Here is a 24,188-nt window from a genome sequence, read left to right on the forward strand (position 1 = left end):
AAAGCTCTGTCACTTCATAGGTCTATAGTTCCTCTGCCACCCACACCTAAGTTCCAGCTATATACATATTATGTGCCTTATGAGTATGCCCTACCAGTATTTAAAAAGCATACTGCAAAGGGTGATGGACCTGCTTCAGACACAGACATAGGGCCTTCAGTTGTTAGGACATAGCTATCAGGGTTAACTAGAATGGGATGATGGGGAGGAGACAGCGCAAAGTAGCAGAAACAAAATAAAGCTACTCTGCCTCAAACCAGTATTCCAATAAGATGGGCAAAGCTCCAATTTCCTATCACATTTAAGTGACCACAATCATAGAGTTCTCATTCAGCACTAAGCTTGTGTCCTCACACCACAGAGCATTGACAGCTGAGCCGCCTAAAGCATTCTGGCAGTATAACCAGTCCCTACAGGTGGGGAGGTGCTATGTCTCTGCAGATGTAGACACATTGTCTGAACTAGCCTTGCAGAATAGAAGATGGGGACTGCAGAAACTGGCACTGCGCCCTGCCAGAGTCTTTAAACAGAGCCTAAGCAGACCCTCACTGAGCTGAGGGGACATCTATTGCTTGATGTGACTTGCTGTTGAGAGGGCAAGTTCACTTATACCAATACATCTCATGTCACCAAAGGATTTCATTCACTGAGGATATCAGGTTATTTCCATAACCGTTAGTTGGTGTTAAACCTGTGTGGGGTTAAACTGGACTGGACTGTCTGGACTGGAAAAGCTGGGCATGAGCCAACAATGTGCACTTGCAGCCCAGAAGGCCAATCGCATCCTGGGCTGCATCAAAAGAAGCGTGGCCAGCAGATCCAGAGAGGTGATTCTCCTCCTCTACTCTGCTCTCGTGAGACCCCACCTGGAATACTGTGTCCAGCTCTGAAGCCCTCAGCACAAGAAGGACATGGACCTGTTGGAGCAGGTGCAGGGAAGGGCCATGAAGATGATCAAAGGGCTGGAGCACCTCTCCTATGAGGACAGGCTGCGAGAGTTGGGGTTGTTCAGCCTGGAGAAGAGAAGGCTCCGGGGAGACCTTATAGAGGCCTTCCAGTGCCTGAAGGGGGCCTGTAAGAAAGCCAGGGAGGGGCTGTTTGCAAGGGCTTGTAGCGATAGGACGAGGCGCAATGGTCTTAAACTAAAGCAGGGTAGGTTTAGATTAGACATTAGGAAGAAGTTCTTTACTGTGAGGGTGGTGAGACACTGGATCAGGTTGCCCAGAGAGGTGGTGGAGGTCCCACCCCTGGAGACATTCAAGGCCAGGCTGGATGAGGCTCTGAGCAACCTGATCTAGTTGGAGATGTCCCTGCTTACTGCAGGGGGCTTGGACTAGATGACCTTTAAAGATTCCTTCCAACCCAACACATTCTATGAGTCTATGATTCTATGGTAAACATCTCCATTTCATAAACATCCTAAGTTAGCCTGGACATCTGAATTCTTTTCAAAACAAAACTGAAGCTGTGTGTTTCTTCTGATGCATTACCTGAGTGTGAACAGATGAAACAGCTTGCACTTCAATACCAAAAACACCCTTGTGTCCTTCAACCCACTTAATAGGTGGTGTCTGAGATGGAACTTTCTGTGATGGAAAAAAAAATATGGAAATCATCATCTTCCTTTTAACAATCAAACAGAAATTCTGTTTACATGGGAACTATAGGTTATTCAAGCTATTCACTTCATTCTAGATATCCAAATTCAGTGCCGTATACAAGACTACAGCTAGGCACCTGCTTGTTCTCATAGACTAGATGGAGAGAAGTTGATGCATTGAACACAGAAATTTGGAGCACCTCATCTGGATGCCTGGGATGGCGTCCAGCTGGGATGTCTGATGGGATATTTTTAAGGAAATAATTTCCCAGTTGAAGCACTGCCAAAGACACTCCATGGTGATGTTGTGGAGTTTTAACCCTTTGGACAGTTTCCTACTTGCCATATTTACTCAGTGGGCACAATTTCCTGCTCCAGCTGCAGCACCTGACTCCCTTTCTCCTCCCTCTCCTTTACAGCCACAAAAAAATGAGCAAATCATCCTACAGAAGAAAGCAAATTATTGACTTGACACCCTCTAAGCAAATGTAGTCCTGATTAGACAATTTACAAGGATTTGCTTGGGTAACTAAAGTTAAAAACCACAATATAACAATATAAAATAATAACATCACTGACAATAACAACAACATTTTTCTTCAGAGATTTACCCTTTTAAAATACAAAAGGGAGGCATTGCCTACAAGCAGACAGCAATGTTAGTTAGTAAAACACTTATGCTGTTCTTCTATATTAGGAAAATATTATCTTTTTATGATTTTCTTTGTTACCTCAGGAGAGTGAATTGAATAATGGAAAGGCAGCTTATCCAGTGCAACAGGAAGACAATAACATCCAGTTTGAAGACGATCGTTTAATAGAATTGGCAGCCACTGAAACAAATGAAAACACAGCAATATTCATGACTATATATGATTAGGGTTATTTATCTAATTTGTTATGTACAGTCAACAAAATGACAAATGAGATATTGACCCAAGCTTCTCTATTCTAACCCATTCAACACTAATTTCTTTGCATTTTAAATTCACTGATAGCTACTGTGGAAAAATGTACAGGACTGCTTTACAAACCATCTTTTTTGAAGAAAACAAACACAGTGCTTTTCATGTGAGACACATATTTTTCTAATAAATCCTACCAGAACGAATTAATAGAGTCCATGTTTTTATTTAAAAAATCACGTATCTTGAATAGACTGATTCTTGGCTTTGAAGCAAATCGACAGAATTAAAGTTTTGCTAAGGATAAATCAAACACCTTAGTCATGGTCACCATGAGGATTAAGGCCAGAATGACTCATCATAACTCTGTATTGGTATTTGGACACACCTTATTTTTCTTCTATTCAAGTCTGAAAGAGGCTGTGCATTTGAGTATCACAGGGGAAGAACATTTAGGTGAACAGAACCTTGAAAATTAAGTCCTCACCTATGTCAAATCTTGCTCTGGAACGACAAACTAATTTACTTCTTACCAATCCCATTTACATTGGTGGGACTATATCTGTCCATAAAAGAAAACCCATTTGAAAGGATTCTCAGCACTGGGATCAAAAACAAATGCAAACTTCATAGCAGGAACACATGGAAAGCACTTGTCTGGCCCCACATCTCAATCGCTGACCATAGCACCAGGACGTTTTCACATCTGAAGTATTATCATCATCTGTGCTTTCCTCTTATTTTAAAATCTCTCCAGTTAAAAATATCGATGGATAAAGAAAAAGGTCAAAGAGACTATGCTACAATGTGTATTTCTCAAGCTAAAACACACTAGTCTCAACACGAAGATAATGAATGCAAGAAAATTAAATTGTATCTTCTAGATTCTTTCTGTTTTTTTAATTTTGATGTGGGTAAAACACACTTCAGATCATAAACAATATGTCATATAAAACCTATTTGAAAACGCTATATTAGTTACCTCATGTATTAAGTTGTTAGATAACAGTAAATAATTGTATTTGCATATGATTTAGGGGGTTTTTTTTGATAAATAGAATCTAACAGAATTAGGTGATGTGCTATAAAGCATTGCTGTTGCAAATATTTAGGTGCATACTTAACTTCAGTTGTGTCAGGTGAATTCATCAACTTCAAAGACATTTAACAATGTAAAATTATAAGGCGAGGATGTAACAGCACAAGTTGCACCTGATTTCTGTGAATTAACATTAAGAACTTCTACTGGTTTTGGTGTATTACCATAACCAGAAAAGGAATATATGACAAAATTTTTGACAAGCAAAGAATCTGTTTGCATGGGATGTAGATATACATGCACACACACGCACACTCTTATATATTACATGGAACTTACTGAATACCCGATGAGGGTTTCCACAGATGCTCCTTGCTTTGGCTGGCAGCTGATGTGATAGAACGTGAACAATAGATGGTGTTTCTCTGTGAGTTTTGCTGGCAGCTTAATTTTCACTTCTTCATAAAAGTCAGGGGACCTGTTTAAAAAAACGCCAAGCACATTTCCAATGTTAGTATAAGACAGAGCAGAAGGCTCTAGTAGTAGGCTTCTAGATGCTATGGTTATAAAAACTGTATAAATCCTGAAAATAGCCCCAGAGCAGAGTTAAACAAAGTACATATATACAACTATATTTATGAACTATATACAGCTTTGCATGAGGAAAAGCAGAGATGGTAGTGGCTGAAATGTTTCAGATTTCACCAATCTCTATAATTTCAAAAACATTCAACCTTAATTTTAGGTTCCAGTATATTTATTGTGTAAATTCTAAATCCCAAGTCCACATTCATGAGAATGAGAATGTCCCTTTAGCTCTTTTGGTTCTGTGAATTCATTGAAGTGAATGCTGTTACAAAGTTGTGCTGCTACTTCCTGCTCCTGCTCCTCAATCTTCAGATTAGAAATATTCTCAACTAGTCTCTGAAAAGCTCCACACAAGAAAAGCAATGGTTGCTTACTCAGTGGTCAGTTATGCAAATGCATGTAGCAATCCAAAGTAGATATGACAAATCCATGTAAAATGTAAATGTTTAAAATGAATTAGTACCAGCATTCCTTGATGAACTATGTAGGTTAAGAATTATGTAAAGAGGTCATGATTAATACTTCTCAAGTCATACAAATAGTAACAATACTTACTTATTATGATATGTGATAGCTGTGTATATTTCTTGCACAAATTCTGGACCTGAAGATTTCCCAAAAATTACCTACATTAAGAAGAAAAGAAAGTAACAGCAGTCAGGTTTAAAGCATTTAATTGTCATCATCTAGTATAAATTTTAAGACAGTATCTGCAGTTGAAAATGACTCTTCAATTTTATCGTAGCACGTTAACACAGATGTCTTATTACTGAATACCTTCATCACACACTAATAAGGGTAAAATAGCAGGAAAATGGAGCAGAGGTCATTTCCGGAGCCACTGACTACCCCACACCACATTCTCCAGTAATGCACTAAAAAGTTAGAAATTGCAGGAATAAAGTTATGGTAAGCCTCTCACATTGTCGTATTAGCTTCAACAAAATGCTAAAAAGTTAAATTAACATTATTTTCAGAAGTTTGTTTTTCAGTTGTAGCCTGCTCATTTAACAGTTTTAAACTAAAAGAGGGGAGATTTAGATTAGATATTAGGAAGAAATTCTATATTGTGAGGGTGGTGAGGCACTGGAACAGGTTGCCAAGAGAGACTGTGGAAGCCCCATCCCTGGAAGTGTTCAAGGCCAGGCTGGATGGGGCTTTGAGCAGCCTGGTCTAGTGGGCGGTGTCCCTGCCCATGGCAGGGGGGTTGGAACTAGATGATCTTTAAGGTCCCTTCCAACCTCAACCATTCTGTGATTCTATGATGGATCTCACCCTACTTTGGAGGTCCAAAGTTCCTTTACAATCAATTAAGAGAAACAGGCATTTTTAGTGCTTGATTTGCTTCCCTCATTTCAGACACAGTCTCATGGTAAGGACCTGGAATCTATTAACTTTAAAGGGAGCCCTGGGAGATGAGCTTAGACAAGGGTATCTGTACAGCACAAGTCCATATATATTGAGATGCAATGCTCTCACAGTGGAGAGGGATGCCAGATGAACTGTGTCCGTCCTACGCATTTGTCAAAACCTAATTGTAATACTCGCAGAGTTTAAGGAAACCAACAATGCAGTATTGTGTAAAAGACAGTGTTACATTCACATGGCACAGCGCCAGCTCTGGAAGAAACATGGCTTAGGAAAACACAGTGGTGATGCTCTGATTTCAATTCCAGAGCTCTTGTGGAGTAAGGCTGCAAAGTATGCACTGTGCAGTGTCAGCATGGTGATAAAGGCTGGTTAGATGTCTGTCCTTGTTCCAAAATATTGTTGGATTAAAGTTCTTTAAAGTAATCTTTCTGCTCATTTTCCCCCCCTCTAGCACATAAAATCACAAAAGATTTTATCCCAATGTTATTCTTAAATAGCCAAATACCATATCTGAAAATTTCCCAAAAAATTCAGGCTGAAGCAGACGTCTGGGTTAGAACACTTCAAACTGAACATCTGAAGCTTGATAAAGCTGAAGAGAGTATCTTATAATGAGAAATGTTGAATAACCTGAACACGGACAGTGCTGCCTGCTCTGCTGGTAGTGCACACATATCCACAGTGTGTTTCAAACACAGAAAACTCTACGTAAGCTGCATGACTGTGCACCCAGTCAGATTCAGCCAAGGAAGATCCCAACTTCTACCTTCCAGTTTTACACCTGAGTATTTGTGTACATACAGTGCATACAGAGGAGTTAAACTGGAAGACAGACTACATCTTTCTTAAAAGATCTCTGAAGCTCTGTGAATTTTACCATTAGTTTCCAACACAGCATTGATTTAATACGATATCACTCTTCTGAAAATAAGGTAGGAAGACTTAGATAAGAGGGAGCAATATGCCTCTGTTCCACTCCAGTGACAATCTTTCCTGTTGTGGGTAAGGACTACAGCCCTGCTTTCTGATGAGAATGACAAGCTTAACTAGCTCTCTGATGTTAGGCTTCCTAAGGCCCCACTAGAAACCGTGGTGATCAAAGTAAACAATGAGTTATCTCTTCCGAGGTTTGTCAGGAATGCACGTAAGCGAAAGTTTGCTAAGAAATCTCAGCATTTATTACCGGCATTGCACAGGATGGGTCTTCGCCACACATAAACTGGATCTTGATGGTTATGTTTCTTGCAGAAACCGGTCGGTTAGCAAAATTCAGCCTCTGAGGGTAAACATAGAGGAGATTTCTGGAAGAAAGAAAAGGAAGAATAAAATGGGCAAATGGCAAGCATTTTGTTTGAAATGTGTTTGAAAATGAAGTGCACAAACTAGCATTTTGCTGATTCATCTCCCTGTCCTTCAGTTCCACCTAGACAGCAAAGGCTTTGCCAGAACTCCATTTCAGAAGTTCACAAGGAAAAGGTAAATTCTTGCTGTGACACATAGAACATCCTATGTTTAAGGTTTGTCATACAGTAAGCTAGGCGTTTGAGAAGGCAGTCTTCCTATCTCTCTTATTTTCTTGAAATACATAATTCCCAGTTACAAATGAATGAATGTAATGCTTGATGGAATGAAGAGCGGGAATCTCTCAAGAAAGCAGCTCCTTTCTCAGCTGTGAAGAATCAGATTTTGGAAGGGGTAAGGAATCACTCAGAGGTGAAAAAACCAAGTAAACCAGCAAATAAAACCAACAACTGAAGTTCATACATTCCTAGCTTATAGCAATAAAGTGACATATATTTCTAGATTCAAACAGCAGTATCAATGAACCAGAGCAAATGAAAACAAGAAATTTTGAACTATAATTCTAGAAACAGATGTTGTTTAGTAATGAATATAAATAATGCCTTAAAATACAGCATACTTTGCTGTTTACTAGATTCTGTACAAAGCTAGATCACTAGACTTAAGAAGTACCTTTAATTTCCCTTGGGAATTTGGCAGCATAGGTGGTCTTCCAACTTCAAAACCTAACAATTCTGCTAGAGGAGTCAAAATGTTTGTAGAAATATTTTTCTCCAGTGAAGTCTATGGCAAGTCTGAGATTTCAGCTTCACCTGGTTTACACACATTCTGGTATTACGATTATGTCTATTTAATGTCTCATTTTCCCAGTCTGGATAGGATTCTCACTGTTTGTCCTCTGAGTGTAAGGAATAAGACTAATGTTGATGGAAGCATAGTGGCTTCCAGTGAGAAACAGTGAGAACTACTCATGGGCTTTCATGCTTTCTTTTTGTCTGTGACGGTCAGAAGCTACACACAAACCGCTCTGTACTTATCACAGATATTTCCTCAGCACCGTTGTCAGCTGAAAATGTGGAGCAGCTTTGGAGAATGTTGTCATTAAGTCAGACAAGTCCATCTTCCATTTGTTGTATCCCAAGACCTAGAAAACTGTGGTTGATTCTCCTTATTGCCATGTGTCATGAGGTGACAATACTCTTCAGCTACACAGTCCAAGCTACTCTGCTAACCAACACATGCTACATGGGCCACGGCATGCCTTAGCAAGCAAACTAGCATCTAGCTTGCCTTTCCCTTTGTTCAGAATAGTACTCCTGGCCACACCAATGCATTTTCTTTCTTGCCTTCTTAAATGCAATTTCTGTTCTGCCAAATTCTCTCCAAGATGATATTAGGAAAAGCTAAGTGAAAGAGAGAAATATATTGGTAACCTCCACTGAATTATGCTTGGGGGAATGACATATTAAATGAAGGATATTATAAATATTACATCTGCCAGAGGTGAAGAAATACATGTAGGGCAGGCTGCATAATCCAGTCATTGCTTCATTAATCTGCAGCCCAGCAGAAGATGTCACAAATCCATATAATGTCCCTGAGCACTGGATTTTACATTTAGATATGACTTGAGATGAAAGATATGTAAAATCACAAACAGAGAGCTCTCTGCTGACTACGCAACCAAGGAAGCATTATTCCAGCAAGTACTGTACCGAAGAGCTAAAGCTTGTGCCATTTATGCTGAAGCAGTTTTAGGGATCTTGCTTACATATGTATTAAACCCATCAGCACTGAGGAAGAACAGAGGCAAATACTGACTCTGGATACCCTGCAGAGATGAAAGTGATGACTGATTTTTTAAAGCAGGAAGGTGGGAAGATGATCAAAAGAGGTTCCTTCACACAGGCACAAATTGTAGACCCATTGCTGATCACCGCGTAAGTGCTACTGCCTGCCAGATCTGTACCCTCCAAAAGCCTGAGAGGAAGCAGTGACAAGAAGCACTTCCACACTGCAGTTAGTGGAAGTGTCGGGGCAGCATATACTGCTGTATTTTAAATAATGGCACAGCTAGCATGCCCATAAGGACACGGTGAGCTCCAGGAGGCATTGTGTCTCCCTTGAGGCTCTCTGCTGAGCAGAAATATTCAAGCAACATGCCACAGCAATTACTGTTGCTCAGTGTGATTAAACTTCTCCCCTCACTCTCCCTACACAAAGTGAATATAGTCAGATGTGCTTACAAAAAGCAAAAGAGCTACTCAGGAGTCAGTATGGCCACGGAAGAGCACGCAACTTCACTGAGACCAGAGCTCCACAGGACAGCAGAGTCCTGCGTAAGGCATGGATCCAGACAGCTTCTCTGGGTTGGAGACTGACCCAGCAGAGGGATGATAAGATAAGCTACTTCAGAATCAGTTACTTGCTGGGAAAGCCAAGGGTCCACTTAGCCTGACACAGGACACCACGCAGCATTTCTCATTTGAATTTGCTGACCTTCTTACACTTCCATGGGAATTAGCATTGGTGATTTGATCACTTCCCACGGCCAAGCAGTGCAGACCTATCTTCTGCCAAAATGAAATCTTTCAACTTTCAAGTCCATGACCCTTCTCATTGAATATTCCCTGTTTGTAATTATTAGTTGTGCATATGTATGATGTAGTAAAATCCTTCTCCTTGCTAAGTTACACAACATGTGAGGCGTCAACAAGTGCAGCTTAAACTTCTAATGAATATTAGGCATGCTCATTGGTGACGGTGACAAGAAGGCCATACATAGCAAAAGCCAATATATGTGCAAATAGTCACTACAGTTAAAAACCACAAATGTTCTATAGGTGAACTGTGATGGATAGGTTAACATTGCCATTTAATACTTACAGTACCAGAAACAAAACCTGATACACCCATTAGTTAAAATTTTCAATCTTTGGTGATTCCTGTACACTTTTGTTGGGTGAGCTTGAAAATTATAATGCAAATCCCAAACACTTTACCACAGGTGGAAACCTGTCCTAGTCAGCCACTGCCTAGAACAAATAACACAATGATGTAACTTCACCATGTCACCTTCAAGAGGATGTATATGTGTCATATATCCTGTATCTTTGTATGGATAATTTGGATAATAGTTTGAATGATTTTTCTCATGTTGCTAAAATTAAGAATCATCTAAAGAGTCAGTGATCAGATCCTCATTAAATTTAGGCTGAGGGTGATTTTCACTTTATTCTGTCCATTAGCATTGCTGTGAAAACCTTAATAAATTTTTTATTAAAGGTTTAGTCAACACAAAAAAAAAGTCACCACAAGAACTGAGTGGAAGGATGACTCAAAACATCAGATTTCTGCAGATTCAAATCACAAATTTATAATAAGAAAATAGATATTTCTAAATTTAAATGTGACATAAGGCTTAGAGTCAAGTCAGACTAAAATTTTAATAGCTTTCACTCCAGGACTCATTGTTATTCATTATACATCATTGAACTGACCTACCATTACTTGAAATATCAAATTTTGCCAACGAGTAATCAATGACATCATGTGTTTGAAAACCAAGACCAAAGGCAAAAATGGAGATTTTGTGAATCATAAAAATCACCAACAAAAAAATTTCTTACATATGATATTGATTTTCTAATATGCAAACATAGGTAACTTTCTGACCCACAATTGCCTACTTTATATCATCTTTTTCAGAAGTTACACGTAAAACAATTTTAAAGTTTTCAAATACGAAAATCAAAGGAATTATACGACCTTCTGATGTCTCTGTCCTCCATGTTTTGCAGTGTTCTACCAAACTAAACCCACTGTTCCATTGACAATACCCTCACTTCCTCTGCTGGTTACAGTATTATTAAATCGTGAGTGGCAGTGTTATTGAAGTGGATAAAATGAGTGGATATCCACCAGGAATCAACTATTGCAATATCAAGATGCTGTAATAACAAGATGGTAGTTGGGCACATAAAGCAGTGCCCACTTGCCTGAATGAAGTATGAAAAGCTGAAAAAGGAAGATAGTAACTATACCATAGGGCTGTATTTTATACATCCATTCGCCATCCCAGGAGCTGTGATTCCTCCAGCTGTGTAAACAGAGGTAAAGCTCTATCCCAAAATTCTCACTGAACCCCTATAATCAAAGAGTGAAATTTCTGACATACCACATTTATGCATATAATAGTGAACCTATATGAAATCTGACAATACAGCTGAGAACTGTGGTGAGATAATTTCGTCTTAATGTATTTAATTAATAAATGACACAGTGAAGGAGTGCTAATAGCATACCATATCTTCCCAAAATACTGTTAATGTGTCCCCCTGAAGTTACATGTGTTAGCTAATGTGAGGCAATATTTCATACTTACCAGGATCATCTTGTTTCCGCAGACACCATGCACTTCTAAAACTTCAGCTGAAAATGCTTAAAAACCTTAGTGAATGACATAGGTTTCAGCAGCATGCAAGATCTATGCAGCTAGAAGTCAAGAGGTGGAACCTGGAATTGTTTTAATTGTCTCACTGATGTATTTACACACTCCCCCATCCTGACCTGGGAAGGTGGAAGCTATACTGACAAACTGCACTGCTCTTGAGTGATGCCTCTTCTCTAAATTGTACACCTCAAAGTAACAATTTATCAAGCAAGAGGGAAAAAAAAAGTCCAGTGGGAAAATTGATGTCCTCTCTCTCTCAGTGCCCTGCAGACCTAAGCTAAAGAAGCCATCTATTCTTACCACAAGGGAAGCCACCTACTACTACCAGTAATCCAGCACTATTAACAATGCTTCTATGAAGTTACTGGAGCATTTTCATTCCAGTGAAAAGCAGACAAATTGTTTGAAGGAGAAAGCACAGTGTCCTGAGGTTAACAAAAAAATCTGCAGGCATGGAAAGGAATGTGATTCTAACTGTCCTGACTGGGAGCTCTTTACAAAAGGACAACATTCAGCACTCTATTACCTAACCAGAGGCAGTGTCAGTGGTCAGAGTAGCTTCATTTTTTCTTAAGACATTCATGCAAGACCAAAGCACAAGCCACAACCTGCTAAAGTGGAGCTGCAGCAAAACCAAATGAGTGAAGAAGATGCTTTCATTCAAAAACATCTGGAAAGGTAGGCCCCTCACACTTCTTATGTCTGTTGTGTTTTCAGTTGTAGCTTCTTTCTTGTGAGGAAGGTGAGCATTCAGTGTTGCACTCACTGCTAGGTTAAGCTATTTCCTTCACCTGTGCACAACAGAGCAATACTAATCTCCACTTTGTTTACTCTGAAAAAGAAGTTAGAAGTGCCAGCGTCTCCAACCAGCACAAAACTAGAGCAATGGCCTTGTAGAAGATGCACAGGACTACTGTGGTCTCTCCAGATTCCACGGGGAGAGAGGCGGAAAGGAGTAGATAATACTGTGATGGCAGTAATGGGAATAACAGACCATTATACATCAATAGTCTTCCCTTGCACAAAACTAGTCAAGGATGGGGTAGAATGAATACCACCAAAGCAGGCCTCCAGCTGACACTGCATACTACAGCGAGCCTTAGTACAGTGACAGGTGGTTTGCAATTAAATGAAACAAAGCAGCAAAGGAGAGGGGTTTTTCCCCCGCTCCCTTCGAAAATCCCCTAAGCATTAGGCTCTTCCCCTAGCAAAGACAGGACTTCTGTGCCTGGTTAAGCTGAGTTACTGATGAAGCGATGGGACAAATCCCTCTTTCTCAGCACCAACAATTCATAGTGGCAGTAAGCAGCATCATTTTCATTTATATTTCATGAGAAAATAAAATGATAAACAATCTTTAAATTATATGATTTTTCCTATTAAGAATAGAAGGGTATTGAAAGAAATAAATCTTGGAATGTTTTGACATTTTCAGGGAACTATTTTTATTAAAGAAATGTAGGTACACAACAAAAAGAAGTGCTCAATTTCACAGTGCACACAGAAAGGGGCTGGCTGATCTCTCTGTCATAAATCAGAAACAACATCATTTAAAATAATGGCATTACACCAGTATAAAAACTAGCAAGAGCTAAGTTCAAAGACTATAACAGAAGACTCTGCTTCTCCTATGACAAAGGAAGAAGTTATTATTTAAAAAAAAAAAAAAAAAGTTTTTCCTTTGAAATATCTTACATTGTCAAAAAACCCCACCAACCCAAGTAAACAAAATCTTTGCATTTCTTTTAAACATTCAGGAGAAAAAATGAAACTAGATGCTTTATTAGCATCTGTCTGGACATGTGTAGAGGTATTATTATGCCAGTAAGACCTTACCAGACTCTATTTTTCTAAGTTTTCATTTCTATGTTTTTTAAGTCCATTTCTATGTGTAACCTTCTCTTACATTCATGGTAACATTAATAGAAAACAGGTAATTATTTTATCCATTTTTCATTCTCTTGTTATCTAAATCTATAGCACTGGTAAAAAAAAATTATTTGCAGACTTAAAATAAAAAATTAGGAAACATTAAATCACCTGTAACACACTAGCAGACCATGACATTCAGTTATGACTAAGGGCTAGCACATCGCTTAATTAAAACAGGATGGTTCTACTTTTTAGATTAGAGCAAGGGAATAAAATAATGTGAAACCCTTAATATCTGTCTCTATTCAAATTCAGAGTTACTTTGCATAGGTTAGTCTAATCTCAGGCTCAAAACAGTATTCACCATGCGGAGAAGTAAGCAAGGAAAATTGCATGCCAGTTAAATTAAGCAAATACGTTGGCCTACGTTCCCTAACGATGCTTTTGCTCGCCAAACAGAGCACTGGCACAATTATGTGGCAAAAGCATCTCAGATGCGGCCAGGTGATTCCAGCTTGTGGGAAAAGAAGGTGCTTCCAACAGCACTGTGCAAACACAAGTGTTACTTCCTGGACCCCTCCAAGTTCTAGACCCTGCTGTTTCATAATGTTTGCAAAGCTGCCTCGTCTGACATTCTGGGGAACTATGCTGAAGTTCATTAACAGTTTCAGTTGGCGAATCCCCTTTCTCACTCCAAATGTGTTTGTTGTCACAAGGCAATTGAACCATGACCTAGCATTTCTGCATTTTTTTTTCACCATTTCCCCAGTGTATCTAACTAATTGTCTTTAGGGTTTAATTTGCTTATTAACTGATTGAGTTACAGTTTACAGCAGTTTACAGCATAACATTACTTATGGTATGTCAGTTGTGTCATCACACGTTGATTCACTAATTAAGGTAAAGATTTATGAAGGCAAATATTCTTTATAGTTATTCTCTTCATTGTTACAGGTTAGGCCGGACAGATCCTACTCTGTTTTGTTACCACGACTTTTACTTAGCATGAAAATCAAAACAGAGCCCAAAAAGCCTGTAGAGACTAAGCATGCTGGCTGTGAACTCTTGCACAAAGAGTGCAACAGTTGAGCTATAGCTAGCAAGCATTTCTTCTAATGTAGGTGAATGTATTCAACACAGACACCCTAGCAACTGAAGAATACTGTGTGGAGACACCCAAACTTGCTTCAGGAGATGCACAAATTAATTTTCAGCATGGTGGCTTTGATATTCATGAAGTCTGTCTGCAGGAGTTTACCTTGGTGAGAACTAAAGAGAGAATATTCTGTGCTCAACTCTCTTTCTAGCTCAGCAATACAGGCATTGCTAATGCTTTCCATTTTCAAAAGCACACCCTTAGACACTACCAGGCTGCACACTAGAGTTGACACATGCTACTCCTTACTGGGGCCAGACAATGAATAGGAAAGTTAAAATTCCATCTTATTTTTGTATTTTTTTAAAAGGTGTCATTACTCAAGTTCATTTACATTTGCATTATTAATTGTATAAAAACTACTTCCCCTATAAAAATGTCTGCATAAACCCCCTAAAAATGGGGGGGAAGGGGGTGGTGGTGGTGGGAGACATTCATTTCCGTCTTTGATACACAGAGAAGACAGAAGTACCACAACCTTCTGCATTTTAGCATTCTGGTGCCGAGAGCGCAAAGAAACTGCCCTCAGGAGTTTTAATATCACAGATTCACAGCACAGCCCAGGAGTAACTCCTCCAAAACTTCTAATAAGGGCCTATCCAAACCAGCTTACTTACTTATTCCCCTGCTGACACCACGTGGCAAGTTGTTATCGTGAGATAAGATGCCACTTCCTGTTTTTGCTTTCCTTCAAAGCTGAGACCCTAATCCAGGTGTCACTAACAGCCTCACTGGCTCTCCAGTTTCCTGTGAAGTTGTGGAGCATCTCCCCAGGATAAATTAGTCTGCAGTATTGCAGTTCTGAGTTGTACTGAACCACAAGTCTTAGCCTTCCCTTCTCCTGTCCTGGGTGGGGTCAGGTGAATGTGTGGGAGATCTGGCTCTTTGCTAATCTCTGCTGCAAGAAGTGAGTAAGATTTACATCCCTTTATTCAGCTCCTTCATTCTGTGATTCCTTACTGATGGTCACATATTTGACACTAATTTAGTACCTACCTGATGTTTTAGGGATCAGAAAACTCCCTTAGAATAGCATCAACTACTGTTGTAAGAAGCATTCTGCTTTACTTCCATGCCTTCACTAACACAATGGTTACGTGAAAGCTAGTATTTCTGTATCTATAATACTGCAATACACCCGTTTTGAATTCTTGGTAGTTAGCTGTTATCAGTATCACTGTTCACTAGCACTACTATGCTGCACAAACATGTTGAAGCACATTCTTTTGATAGGCTTTTCTTCTTGGAGGCTCAGATATGCCAGACCACGAAGAAATTACGGGAATTGCTCAGTTGCATGCTAATGAACACCATGGTCTTCTTGAAACAATCAGGATAGAACAGATTTAAGAAAAGAAACAACATAGCCTAGAGTCCTTGTCATGGTGAAAAAGTACACAGAGCAACACGTTACTTGCTCAGATGCTCAGATGACTCAAATTAACAGTAGAAACCACACAGCACAAACATTTACCAAAACTATTAAAAATGATACTAAGATCTACTGTGAAAAAAATACATAAAAGATATATATATGCCAGGTCAATAAGAGCTGTTAGGGTTCTTTTGACATTTTAGAAAAATTTTCAAAGGACAACATAATTAGAATAGTAAATACACTATAGAACATCCTGCAGGTGTTTCATCTTGTAATGGCTAGTAAGATTAAATAATCATCCTAATGCATAATCTTTAACATTAAAAAAAATATTTTTAGTTTCTATTTCTGAAAAAAATATATCTAAATCACAATTATTTTTGAAAATGGATCTTAAGAATTTAAAAAATATATGTTATTTCTTACCTGTAAATTGTATGAGGAACATACACTTCTCTAATTGGGAATTCCAAAATCTCTTTGTGAGGACGATTACGGTTTTCTGGAAATGGCTTCACTGGTAGTAATTCTGGTGTCAGACAAAACCCAAGGTTTTCTGGAGCTGGGGAAATCTCCAGTTTAAGTGTTCCTTAAAAAAAAAATCACTAAATGTCAGCAAAAAATATAAAACATAACAAATGCATTATAAAACAAAAATGAAAACAATGTATGAGGTTACATAGCAACAGTGCAGAAATAAGAACTGAATCTTTGGCTTAAAGGCTGCATGAGAATGAAAGCATAGGTGTAGAAAGATGCACAAGAAGTAACCTCCACATCAGGCCAATATATAGCTTTTTATGTCTACCCTGTACAATTTCAAAGAAACAGGAAAGAAAGAAGGAATATCATATACTGGGTTGATGTTCTAGTAGCTTTCACACACAAATAATATAAAACTTGTCTGGGAGACAAATAAAAGATAAAAGGGCAGCTGTCTAATACAGTTCTCTCTCACTCCTCCACTCAGATTCTGCTCTAGTTAATCTCTGCCAAAGTAGACACCGCCCACCAGGGAAGCCAGGCTTGCTGTGGTGAGCAGTTAAACAGTTAATACTGATAATAATACCGTTTACCCAAGTATGACTAGACTTTCAATGTAAATTCTCTGTTGTGATAAGTGAAAACTATGTGGGGAACTCAGACTTGTCATTTCTGGCAATCAGCTAAAAAGGCAAAACAGCTTTGCACTTAGTTAATTTTTGTTCTAAGGTTCCTCTACAACCCAGAAGAGCTTGAGCTGTAATTTATGCAAAAAGAAAAAATAAGCTGGTCCGGTTTTTGACAGTAGCCAAACACTATCTCTACTTTGTTAGCTAACACTGACCCAAATACCCAAATAAGATGAAATGTGTACAGATTTTAATCTCCTTCTGTAAAATATGACCATTTAAAAATATTGCAGGAATAGCAAGGATCTTAGAAGTCTGCTTTAAAGCGCTGTCTTCGAACAGTTTGAATAACAAAAGACATCGAGCAGATAGATACACTGTAAATTACGAAGGAAAGGAAATAATTTTAGAATATCAAGCTAAACATAGATTTCCATACTCACTCCTACAGAAAAGAAACCTCAAAAGCATGTGCGCTCAGGCAGACACTGGGGACTCAGGCGGTTCCACAATAGCACATACTATAGACTTAAAACCCAAGTTAATTATATTTTGGGGTTGGAATTTACAGAACAATTTAGGGGAGAAAATTTATTTCCATACAAAAATGAGTTATATACCTGGTAAAGTCTTAATTCTTCTCTGCAAGGAAGACGATCTTTTGAAATCAGCTAAGAATTTGAACAGATCTTCATCACTGAGCCTGTCTCCTTCCTACCAGGAGAAAGACAAAAATCAGTGCCTTTACAACAATACTCCATAACACTGAGAAAAGCTTCTGAGTGACCCATGTCCTTCAGGCATGCAAAGCAAGTGGATTACTGCCTACTTGGCAGCAGTTATTCTCTGTCGCCACATGAACATCACTGGTAACTTGTCCCAACACAGTTCACATTACATAGATGAAAAATGTCGTAGGCAATCAGAAATAAAGACTATTCAGTACCTGTTTAAAGAAGGTGTTGAGGGTCAGAGAAATTGTTTTAAAGTTTGATACTGGATAGCTGTCCTCTGAGCTGAGACTTCTTTCAGAAAGTCTTCTTGCCTGTAGCAGTGTTGCCCTCTTGTCACCGGTGGATCCTTTCCCTTCAAAGGAAAATTAAATGAAACATCAACTTGCTTTGTGTTGCTTCAGTACAAAGACTACCAGAATACACTAGAAATGCACAACTTCCCAGAAACATCAGAGGACAGAGAGAGTACCTAAAACATTTCACTACTTTTATTTCAGACTATGTGAAATAGCATAATGCCAGGGTACACCTAGTGAGGTGACATTACTTCTACTGCACAGAACAAGCTTATTTGAATTTTTAGTTTGTGGGTTATAAAGCACATTGGTCAATGTTGTTGACCAATGGTCCTGTATACTCTTGAAACTAAGATAATATGTGTTTCGATCGCCCTGTATTGCAAATGAACTCCTTATGGCAAAGGCAGTTTTACTTCTACAAAGCCAGTCTTCAACCAGAATTGGACTTAAAACATGGAAAAATATTTATCATACATAAAAATAAATATGCAGAGATGAAACAGTGAGCATATTAAGTTGTTTGTAGCACTGAAAAGGAAGGCTGAGAAAATGTGAATTTGAATCTGCTCTTCACTCTTGATGCCAGAGTAAATGACATTGTTTCCTATGCACAGTCCTACCAAAGAGTCACTTGGCATTAGTTAGAAAAGTTAAACAACTACCATTTAAACCTTCAGCCTCAGGTATTTCTCGTTCAAGTGTTGAAAGGTTGAAGAAATTAGTTAGGCTTATGGGAATCCAGGCGAATGGCATTCTGTATTTCCCCAACCGCTGACAAAAGGATTCAGCTTGAGCTTTCAGTTTTTCAATCTTTTCTTTTGTCTAAGACAAAGAAAATGAAGATTGTTTAAAAAGCAATCAGTTATTTTAATGCTACTATAGATCAAAATGGAAATTACATATTTACAGTTCAGTAAATAATTTGCATTCTTATCTCTCATGTTTTCTTGCTACATCACTGTCAGGATCATAGCGGTTTGATTTGTACATTCACTTCTCATTTATTTTCAATGAGTTCATTTTCATTACGGAAATGGAGAACACTGATCTTTTTGCAGTGACCCTCAAGCCAGGCATGAACAATCACCATGAAACGTTAGCAGGTTCTACTTCCTTCGTCAGATACAGAAACAATATTCTACTGAAAGCAATATTTTAAAGGTGAGAGACATGTGGAAGTCCAGCAAACATTGTCAGTCTGCTCCAGAGAAGCAAATGTCCATGAATTCCTTGAACAGAGCTCAGGTTATCTATGGATGACAGCACTGAACAGGCCACATACACACTACAACAGGTTGTCTCTGAGGTACAAATATTTCTGCTAACTCCACATTGCATTTTCATGTCCTTTGCTCACCCCTGTCTGCTTCATGACTCAAGACTTGGTCAGTATTGATTTCCAAAGGCGTCAGTAATGGAAGTGCACCTTGCCTTCTTGTGCCGTCTTCCTATTGGCCACAGACACCAGACTCCTTGCGCCATGGATGCATCGACTGGCTTCCTCCCCAATGTTCTTGGGATTCTGTCCTATTCCAAAGGGTCTGCTCTTTCTCTGTTGTTTTTTTTTTTTTTTTTTCTTGTGCATCCATTTTTTGCTCTAAACACTCTTTGTAATTATTTACTTACCTTACCAGCCTCACTTTCTTTAAGAACCATGTAGGGTTCTGCACAGTCTCCAATTTCTCCTTGCTGAAGCACTTTTTCTATCTACAAAAAGCAGTAAAATAAGACACTCACAAAGAAAAAACATCACCCAAATAGTAACATGTTCGTTCTCTAGCAATACAAAGAAGCACACCTAAAGGCGCGATATAGAATTCTTAAAACTGTCTTTATGGAGTAATCGATACTAAACCTTCTCCTGGTTTTCCATCTGGTTTGTTAGAAAGCAGAAAATATGTATGTGACAACACTGTCAATCAGGTACTACTGCATTTTTATTGAAATCAGGAAAATTAACACATTCCAAGTGAAGTGCTTCATAGAATCCAGAATCACAGAATGCTAGGGGTTGGAAGGGATGGTGGAGATCATCTGGTCCAGCCCCCTGCCAAAGCAGGTTCACCTAGAGCAGGTTGGACAGCAACGCAGAGAGGCGCTCCAGTCCCTTGATCATCTTTGTAGCCCTCCACTGGACTCTCCCCAGTAGTTCCTTTTCTTTCTTGAACTGGGGAGCCCAGAACTGGACACAGTAATCCAGGTGCATCCTCACAAGGGCAGAGTAGACGGGGAGGATGACCTCCCTCCACCTGCTGGCCATGCTCTTTTTAATGCACCCCAGGATACTATGCTCTCAGGGAAACTCAGTTTCAGAATTAAATAAACAAAATGATGCAAAGTACATTAAACCAAAGCCAAAAAAACTCCATAAAATGTAATTATTTTTTTTTAAATGGCTTATTTCACTTTACTTTAAATTTCCCTTAGGCAGAGGTAGGAAATTCTAAATACTTAGTAGAACTTTAACACAGGGTTATCAATATACCTTCTTAGCATTGGAGTGAGACATAGCAGTGGACACCTGCACATATACTATTAAAATCTATCAAAATTAATCTCAGCTACAGGAAACTCATGTTTGTCAGCTCAACAAGCACAATTGGGAACAGGCAGAATGGTCTTGAAGTAGCACTGTAACGTACCTTTATTACTAGGTATATATCCGATGAGGGATAAGTGACAGAAAATACTGCTGATCTTGCCTGAGTAGACAAGTCAATGGAGGGTGTATGGGAACGCAAGAATCCTCTTAGTGAATCAGGGTTGAGGTCACAATGAAAATTTTCTGAGATCTTGGAAAGAAAAAGAATTAAAATGTATTGCAAAGCAAAAATGCATCAAATATATTTTGAAATTAGTCAAAAGTAGTAACTAGAACTACAAAATAAACAAATGCAAGCATGTGACTGACTGAATAAAAAAAATCCTGGCTCAGACTGCATGCGTGAAAAAGTTTCATGGATTTTGCAATTTTTCCAGAAATAAAAACCCAAGCCAACTGAACAAAAATACTGTATGCACGCTTACCTTTTTCCTTTCTTTTATATCATAGAGAGCTATGCATGCAAACAAAGGCTCAATCTCTATATCAAACCTGTTAAGGAAAGACACACAGGACACTGATTAATACTGCACTCTTATGGCTCTGTATAATAAAAAAATGAAAGGGCTATATTTTGACTGGTGCTTCCATTAGAAAACAAGGAGACATATTTTGTTCCAGACCTAAGCTCTCCCAAAGCCTGGAGGACTTTTTTTAAAGTGCATTTTATTAGATGATTTCAAGAGAAAAAGAAGGGAAGTAAACTGCATACAATGTATTTTCTAAATTTGTCAGAAAGGTGGTCTCAGATATCAGGTAAAAACAATCATACTGTTCTTGATTTTTTTTTCTGCTTATCAAGTCCAGTAGCATCTAGGGAGACCAATCTAGCTTGTTGGAAATACAGAATTTGGGCTCATTCACAACTCCTTTTTACCCTGACAAATTAAAGACTTCCGTAATGATGGATAGATATAGTCGTCCACTACAAGCAGGCATGTAAACGCTGAACAGGACACCTGCCGTGGCGTAGCAGTGTTGGCAGCAGTACACTGGCAGGAACTGAGAAATGGTGAGCAAGGCTTGTGAAGGATACTTACTTCAGAGTCTGCAGCTTCACCAAAATCCTGTTGCCCAGATGTTCCTTTGGGCGGTCTGGCACCGGCCGTATCTCCACTGCATCTTCCTATCATTAAACAGTTATTCTAGTCATACTTAATTAAAACAAGTGTAAATTTACAAACTTACATAAAACCTTTATGTGACATTAACTGGGCCACTGGTACAGACTAGCACCTCCCCCCACTCAGCAGGCCCTTTATCTCCTCAGAGATGAAAGGAAATGTATTCCAGTTTCTGTACATTTACACTTCTGACCCGCATCTGGCATTTACACTGAATATTTACACTTCTGGGCCCTAAGCAAGAGTTACAGCAAGGAGTAACACACCCACACAACCGTATCACCAGCGTGGGGCCTGACCCCCAGCGAGGGAGGTGAGAGGAAGCCCCAGGCAACACCACAAGTCCAAGTACAACCCCCTGAACACACCTTCCAGAGAGCTGACAGGAGCCCATGGTGACATGCCTTCGCCATGTTATTATCCAAGGGAGACACGTACCCTGGGCCACAAACCCTGTTTTTCAACCGTGGCACAGCTTTAACCATAAAGACGCCTGCGGCAGGCAGCTCAGGGAGGCTTGTGGTCCCATTGGCCTCCCATCTCACCTCGTCCACGGAGGGGTAGAGGGCGAGGAGCTCGGCGTGCCGGTTGGTGCGCCGTGCCTCCTCGTTCTGCCTCTCGAACTCCTCGGCGCTGAGGTGCCGCAGCAGGTTCTCCAGGCGGGGGTCCGGCTGCAGGCTGCGCAGGTCGAAGTCGGAGGAGGCGAGGGTTGTCCTTGAGGCCTCCTCGGGGAGCCCGGGGACCTGTCTGGGTCCCGCCTGCCGGGAAGCAACAAAATGGCGAGCTGTGGCGTGGACACTGGGTGGCTCATGAAACATCTCCTGCTTGTCTGGCAGAGAGAGGCCTTAACGCCACCTCTGCCATGAGGCCAAATGGCAAGCACGGCTCTTCCCTTGACACCATTATGGACACCTGAGGATCCCTTCCTCTTTGAGGAAAGTTGCCGTATTGGATCATTTTTCCCAAAGTAAAGAAAACGTACCTGAAAGTTTGCATCACCTGAATCCAATGTTTCCGATTCAAACGTTTGTTTTTGAAGCGTCTTGTGAAAATCTTTTCGGGATCCCTTGTTTTTCAGGCTACAAGTATCTGGATTCCCCTGGTTCCTTTCACGGGCAAGTCAGGACACCATGAGGAGGAGTTAAGGGAAAATAAAACAGAAAAGAAAAATTTAAAAAAATAATAAGCAACTGGAAACATTATTGTGCAAAAGAGCAATGCAGCACAGCTTTTACGCAACAATGTGACATTTCACAATGCTTAATTGTTTTATCACACCCCTGCAACTCTATCATGTATATTAGGAATGGTTTTAAAAGGAAGAAAATTCATCCAGAACACTTTTGCTTAGACTGTGAGCCTGAGACTGCAGCACAACCTGACCTAGGTACAAATTCAGCTCCAAGCTCCCCATCAGACACGGTGATTATTTCAGTGACCTTAAGAACACAGATCAGGATCACTTATCTCGTGGCTGGCTCTTTGCTCCTGCAATCATACATCAAGGAGCTTACTGCTCTTCTCCTGGACCTAGCTGGTATCCCAAGTTAATCATACACAACCATCTACACCTCTCACAGGAAGCCTGCTTTTGAAGAGGGCTATTGCTATGGCACAACATAACCTTCTCCGCTGGCAACCTCCCAAAATTTTGCATCAAGGCACCAATTTCAAACTACATTTTTGTGGTAGATGGAAAAAAGAGCAGGTACCCTGAAAAAAGATACCAGATGCATCCAGAGCTCTATTACTTCCACTTTAGTGTGCAATCAGCTAAATCCTGTGATGGCCTCCTTGCAATCAACTAAATCCTGTGATGGCCTTCTTGCAATTAGCATTCTTAGTTACAGTATCCTGCTTCTTTCATTTTCCTTTCCATAACACTCCCAAAGCAGTGTCTAAACATCTGAGTACTTTCATAAAGACACCATGATAAGCAATTATTGATCAGGGAGACACCTTTTTATTACATTTTGGGAGTAACAGAATTATATGCTCTGATGTGTTTTAATTTTAATTGTTTGCATTTTAATCGTTTACCAGTTCACTGCAAATGAAAACTGAAGTCATAAAAGACACAATCCCAGCTCTCCTTGTATATGACCTTGTTTTGGAACTGCCTTAATAATCCAGAATGAAAGACAGAAATTCTGCACGAGTTTAAGACATTTTGGCATCCAAAAGAGGTTTTGCTGATTATTTTTTGACTACCTCTGGTGACAAACATTATGTACCTGAGATCACATTTTCCCTGTGGTGTACAAGCCACGCTAGGGATGCCTTTCCCCTGAAGTATTCCTGGAAAATTTTTTTATATTGTTTATTTATTTTGAAAAGCACAGTAGAAATTAAAACTCACCAAGAGGCAAACCCTGCTTTTGGTGCACACATCAATTTAATGGCCACACAGTGAATTAAGAAAACAGGACAAGGAAAAGGAACAAAGGACAACTGAAAGGAGAAACTGACAAGGAACAAGTGTCCCATTCAGCCTCTGATAAAAACATGTCTGGGGCATGAGGACCACCTCTGCTCATGTCACCCGCTGAAGACTCTTCAATATCCTGTTCTGAACCTTCACATCCATGAATGGATGAAAGTCACTTACACAATCCTCTCATCCATGGCTCACCAGTGTCGTGGTTTTGGCCAA

General features: G+C 39.6%; 1 protein-coding gene across 5 annotated transcripts in view; it reads right to left on the minus strand.

Annotated features, from left to right (window-relative positions):
- DOCK8 (dedicator of cytokinesis 8) overlaps nucleotides 1-24,188 on the minus strand; it is a 94,082-nt gene that overhangs the window by 41,542 nt on the left and 28,352 nt on the right. For all 5 annotated transcript variants that reach the window (XM_063320365.1, XM_063320364.1, XM_063320366.1 and 2 more), the window contains 15 exons: nucleotides 22,518-22,641; nucleotides 22,081-22,293; nucleotides 21,452-21,537; nucleotides 20,837-20,903; nucleotides 20,452-20,601; nucleotides 19,436-19,516; nucleotides 18,472-18,631; nucleotides 17,723-17,862; nucleotides 17,397-17,490; nucleotides 16,091-16,253; nucleotides 6,687-6,804; nucleotides 4,688-4,758; nucleotides 3,884-4,022; nucleotides 2,332-2,433; nucleotides 1,491-1,586 (listed from right to left, as the gene is read on the minus strand). In XM_063320365.1, coding sequence (XP_063176435.1) covers nucleotides 1,491-1,586; nucleotides 2,332-2,433; nucleotides 3,884-4,022; nucleotides 4,688-4,758; nucleotides 6,687-6,804; nucleotides 16,091-16,253; nucleotides 17,397-17,490; nucleotides 17,723-17,862; nucleotides 18,472-18,631; nucleotides 19,436-19,516; nucleotides 20,452-20,601; nucleotides 20,837-20,903; nucleotides 21,452-21,537; nucleotides 22,081-22,293; nucleotides 22,518-22,641 — 1,804 coding nt within the window. The remainder of the gene's footprint in view (nucleotides 1-1,490; nucleotides 1,587-2,331; nucleotides 2,434-3,883; nucleotides 4,023-4,687; nucleotides 4,759-6,686; nucleotides 6,805-16,090; nucleotides 16,254-17,396; nucleotides 17,491-17,722; nucleotides 17,863-18,471; nucleotides 18,632-19,435; nucleotides 19,517-20,451; nucleotides 20,602-20,836; nucleotides 20,904-21,451; nucleotides 21,538-22,080; nucleotides 22,294-22,517; nucleotides 22,642-24,188) is intronic.

Source organism: Chroicocephalus ridibundus, chromosome Z (assembly GCF_963924245.1).
Source record: "Chroicocephalus ridibundus chromosome Z, bChrRid1.1, whole genome shotgun sequence".
NCBI classification, from domain to species: Eukaryota; Metazoa; Chordata; class Aves; order Charadriiformes; family Laridae; genus Chroicocephalus; species Chroicocephalus ridibundus.